At 39.2% G+C, this 5,599-nt stretch overlaps 1 protein-coding gene across 1 annotated transcript in view; it reads right to left on the reverse strand.

The window, feature by feature from the left end:
* Positions 1–2: 2 nt before the first annotated feature.
* Positions 3–5,599, reverse strand: part of LOC107833424 (ryanodine receptor 2) — a gene marked incomplete at its 3' end in the record, with an annotated part of 10,816 nt that continues 5,219 nt past the window's right edge. Inside the window, exons 2-5 of the mRNA XM_016662633.1 lie at positions 4,311–4,537; positions 889–1,059; positions 317–462; positions 3–171 (exon numbers count right to left, since the gene is read on the reverse strand). Of these exons, the coding sequence (XP_016518119.1) occupies positions 3–171; positions 317–462; positions 889–1,059; positions 4,311–4,532 (708 nt within the window). The remainder of the gene's footprint in view (positions 172–316; positions 463–888; positions 1,060–4,310; positions 4,538–5,599) is intronic.

A 5,599-nucleotide genomic window follows, 5' to 3' on the forward strand; every position in this document is an offset into this window, starting at 1 on the left:
GCCGATCGATCGGCAAGGCGATTGCTGATAGGAAGAAACAGGTCTGGTTGTCTTACTGTAGAAGCTTGCATTAGGACTTCATAGCCCTCTCTGTCTTCGACCGCCACTTCCTCTGACAGGCGAGCAGATGATGGACAGCTGTTGTCTGGCTTGTTTTTCTTCAGCGTGAACCTGACAAATCACATCACTGGCTTCAGTTTCCATTTCATTACTCACACAAAGACAGGAACAAAGTTATATTCCCAAAAATGAGTCCAATTAAAATGATAAAATTTTAATCATCTGAAGAATAACATTTGAAGACAAGGCAGGCTACCGTTGCTTTAGCTTGGAGGGCTTCTCCTGGGTGTAGTCTTTGTGGTTGTTGAATTCATCTCTGTCATGTCCACTGGGACCATTGGGACCATGAGATGACTTCAACAAGACTTCAAAGTCTGACACAGTTTCAAAATCCTCCAGCTCCTACAGAGAGAGACAGAGAGACAACAGAACACATCAGGGCTGGGAGCAGCCAGCAGTCCATCCTAACAGTGAGATAATAGAGGAACTGAGTAAATGTCAAGTTTAGGCAATAAGACTGAAAGTGGTTGAAATTAGATGTCGAACCAGTTTGCAGGAATAATAGAGATATTGTCTATTGATGGTGAGGTGAAAAGTCCAATGCCAATAGTTCTTCAAAGATCCGTTTAAGCTAAATACATGATGTGTTCCTTTATCAGAGTTGGGAATTTTGCAAAAAAGAAGCTAATGCATAAGGCAAATTTACACGTTAAGCAAAACATTGTTAGTTGATGATCAATGATGATGTAGAAAAACTATGATGAGTCATAATGGCAACAGGTCTTGATTGGTGGAAGGCATGGCAGATCTAATGGTCGTATCTGTTACCCTCTTCGGTGAGAACAGGCTGTCATAAGATGGGGATCTGGATTCAGCGCACTCTATAGGCATGCTCAGCCTGTAGAAAGTGATGTCATTGTAACTGTTCTGGGAACCAAATGACCTCTGGGTGACCTTAAGACAGGGACACAACTCCACTGTTCCATCCATCCTGGTCACCTGGAACACAAAAGTTTATGTTTTAAACAGCTTGGAATTATCTTTGCAAAGTTTATTCAACAGTTTTAATATTTATTTGCATTGAAAACACTCTACAACTTATTATGTGTTCACACTGCAGCCTGAAGTAACCCAATTCAGATTTTTTTGCTGTGGCCGTTCACACTTCCAAATATATGCAACCTGTATGTGTTCTGCAGTGTGAACAGGCAAACGACCTGAAAGTGTCCCGCATGCGCAGTAGAGGGCGCAATAGCGTCAGCGTTCTAAGTGTTCTGCCAACCGTAGACCCCTCATGGAGCGCTGAGTCCTACGTAACAGCGTCCGCCATCTTCTATGTGGCAGCAGGGCGATCGGAGCTCCTTCAGTCCTGTGCTGTGTGGACTTGTTTCAACTGTTTTACGAAGCAATCTGGATTCATTGCCATTACCTTTCACAGGTAAGGATGAAAGATCAGAATTACTTGACTTTGCAGCCAGAAATTCGCTTCTAAACAACCGAAAAATATTTCCTATGTAGCTTAAGTTGGCCCGAAGTAACCACTGATTGTTAGCGTAGCAGCTAATGTTTTCACACTGTTTTCTAATGAGAGAGAGCTGATGAAAAACCGCTGGTTAAAAACCAGAGGATTTAGTGAGGAAAGGTCAGTCAGAATCAGAGCTGGAGCTGCTGTTCTTCAGTCTGTTTCCAGCTCAGCTTCTCCATGTCGGTATTTAGCTATAAAGATGCTACGAGTCAGAGCCCAACATGCTGAAAATATCTTTTTCTGAATGTGAAGGAAACATATATGTGTTTTCTATTACACTTTTGGATAATTTCTCTTTTATCCTTGGCGTTTAGTCTGTGAACCAGGACGTCTCAGAAGTCATTGGAGTTCTCCCAGTGAGACCAGCAGACTGAAGCCCTGCCTGTGACCAGTGTTCCCAGTATAATAAATAAATGTTTTATTCTTTCACTTCTTGTGTATTTTAATATCTCAATCTGAAGTATTAGTGTATTAATACAGCTTACGTAATGAAATAAAAATAATTTTCTCTGTTAGAATTATTTTCACTCTTTGCTGTCAATAGCAGAGTTGATGTACACTAATATTTTTTCTCTGGAAAAAAGTAAGAAAAATATGTAGTTTAATGTTTGACAGTGACTGATTTATAAATCAAAAGTCATTTCTCAATGTATAAAAAGTAAATACAAGAAAATTATTTCTTTCTTGTCTTGAAATGTTAAATGTACATTAAATTATGGAATTATGTAAATATGTTCTTTAATTAAACACTGTAAAAGTGTGTCTGTTCATCAATGTCAATATAAAAATGATCAGAATAATTTCTATCAAATAAAAACATTGTGCTCTCTATTCAGAAATGCCCCAAAACAATTAATCACATCTAAAGTTAGAAACTCCATCTTTAGTCATTTCTTTGATTGGCAAAAATATTAATGTGTGTGAGAAAATGTGTCAATGACAGGAATTAATTTAAAATACTTTGTAGAACGGCAATTTCTGAAGTTTGGTCCATTTACTTGTATTAGCTTACTGGTACATTTGCCACATTCAATATGGCGGACGCTGTGACGTATCGCAGCAACGTGCCGACCCGCTCCATGAGGCGTCTACGTGTTCATGTCTATGCTGCCAACCGCCATAAAAAGAAGAAGTGCTCAGTGTTTGCGGAAGTAAACATGGAGGTTAACGGTGGAGCTTAGCTTACATATTTGAAGTTGTTGTCCAACCGGAGCAGCATATTAACAACTTAATCCTCATTATAGTCCTTTATGGATGTCGTTTTTCTTCCCGCTTACACGTATCAGGACACAGAATAGTGACATTTGTTGAGTATCAGTGATGTTCATTTAGGATGAATGCGGCCTGGACGTTCGGTCACATTTAAATCGGATACATATCAATTATATCCAAGTGGCCTTGGTCAAATTCAAAAAGAATCTGACCTGTGTTTTTCAGACAGTCATGAAAAGATCAGATTCAGGTCATGTTGCGTCAAAACAAATTGGAATTGGGTCACTTGAGGCTGCAGTGTGAACGCAGCCTTAGATCATGATGTTCTCGTATTAATACTTATCAGTCATTACATTATGACTATCAACAAGTTACAATAAAATGACTCCACATTAAGGGTTAAGATTGGTTTAAGGTTTAAGCCAATGACCTGAGGCGGGGGGTTTGTGAAATGATTTTACCATGTGGTCCTCGGCTTCAATTCAGGAATGGTACCAATTTGGCCCACCAGCACACAAAGTGTTGATGCAGATGGACACTTTTTATAACTTTCTAAATGTAAATCTTAGTAGAAAGTGTTAGGTGTAAAACAATCGTTTCTTTCATTAAATATCTTTAGTTTAATATTAACTACGTAGAAAATATTGCAACAAACATGAAAAAACATGAATTCTGAAGCAGACATGGCTGCATCCACTCACTAAAGTTGATAATACAGCATGAATTTCCAGAAAATTAAGAAATCATATCTTCACTTTACTTAGACAAACGTGAGAATTTAAGTATTTCAGGTTTTCAATTGTGTATAAATTGTTTTTTTTAATAGTTGAGTACTTTCTTTCATTTAAATATTGCATGTCTGTTAATTGGTAAACAGATAAAACAAGTTTTATTTGCTTAACAAAATTAAAAGTTTTACTTTTGAATTCATTATGTTAGTCTGCTAGATAAAAGGTTTGGACATCAAACTCAGTGGATCACAGCTTATTAAGTACAGCAGGAAAAATAAGTATTGAACATGTCAGTGTCTTAGTCTAGTTAAAAAATGTTGTGTTGTTTAAAAAAAAAAAAAGACGGTCCATTACAAAAAAATATTCCGTTAATGCGACTCCTGGCGTACACATGAGGTTCACAAACACCGATGTAGTATGTTTGTTGTGTAAAGGCCAGCATATGTAAAGGCCCATATGGGACCCATATGGGACCCATATATCAGTCCTCCTTTCCCCCACATGGGGCCCACATAGGCATGCTGGCAGGGTGGCTAATTAATCCTTATCCTTTTTGGCTATTAAATGACTACCCTTCCTTCACCTACAGCCACAAGACTTAACACAACCTTTGGCACAATTGGCAAAACTAGTTCAGCAGGATTCCTAAAAGCATCAAAACTACGGCTGATGTTCAGAGCCCAAACATAAAGTATTGTTTGGTAACCACATGGGGACCTGATTAGTAGTGACTGTGATATTGTAGACAGGACAGAGTGTGTCTGTGTAGAAGCTCTGCTTACCTCAATGTGTTGGTGGTTGGGGGGCACAGGCACAAACTGAGGCAGCCTCTTGCTGAGCCACATGGTTACATCCCGGTTCATATTGACGGCGAATGGCTCATAGCCTTCCTGCAGGCCACAGATGGTGAAGTACTTCAGAGTGCTGACATCTTTACCAAAATCCATCCTCCCAACCTGACACATTCCCAGACTGCACACTGGGATGAAGCCTGGGACAGACATAAGCACTCAAGTTACCCATGGTGCCTAATTCATTTTGTAATACCACAAACAGGGGATCTGTCAAACTCAGTAAGATGTTGTCTTCATTACATAAAAGAACCAGATTTACACAGAAACTACAGAGAGGTTTGTGACCTGTTGAACAGGTTAAATATCTGGACTTCTGGGTCCGTATTCTCAAAGATTCTCTAAGTCCTCTCAAAGAGCTGCCATCAACATTCCTGCTAAGGAGCCCCAGCTTCAGCGTGATTCAGTCAGTGCCTCTGTCTTCCTGGCTCAGTGAGAGTGTGTGGTTGAAGCCATTGCTAGTTGTGATACTGTCTTCTAGGAACTGTGATGGGTTGATATGCAAAACAAAATAATACCTAAAAGAAACAAACACGCCACCGGCAGGTCATTGATAGAAATTAACTGATCATGAATGACATTACATGTATGTGAATAAGATACTCATACTTGTTTGAGCGAGAAGTTTCATGGAAAAGGCAGGGCATAATTTTGCAGATGGCATCATGCATCCATGATTCCAGACTAAGCAACTTTGGCAAAATGTATAATTTGAGAAAGGCCAGTATAGTATATCAATACTTTATTGATCCTCTGAGGATATAACAGAGACAACATCAATGGTCATGGGAGCTCTTTCATTTAAGGCACAGGTCAGCTGTTTGTTAGATCCGGTGATGAGAAAATACTATTAAAAATTGCTTGTCCTATGGTCTACAGAACAGTATCATCATCAACAGTATCATGTTCATGGCTAATTACAGTCTCTAAAGCTCACTGCCATTGGTTGATTCCTGTAACACTGCAACCTATTGGACGCGCCAATGTTGCTCAGATGGGATCTACTCGTGTGCTTTGTGATCTCCACATTATGCCCCGCCTTTTCCATGACACCTCACACAGACAAGTGGGAGCCTCTCACATACATGTATTGTCATTCATTCAGTCTAGTATTAGTTCACACACACATACATACAATTTTGACTTCTCACTCAGACAAGTATGTCTGTATTCTTTAAATGGTATGATATTTTAATAGCGTGTGCAGTTTTAAGTGTGTG

Source organism: Poecilia formosa, unplaced genomic scaffold, assembly GCF_000485575.1.
Source record: "Poecilia formosa unplaced genomic scaffold, Poecilia_formosa-5.1.2 Scaffold382, whole genome shotgun sequence".
Lineage (NCBI taxonomy): Eukaryota > Metazoa > Chordata > Actinopteri > Cyprinodontiformes > Poeciliidae > Poecilia > Poecilia formosa.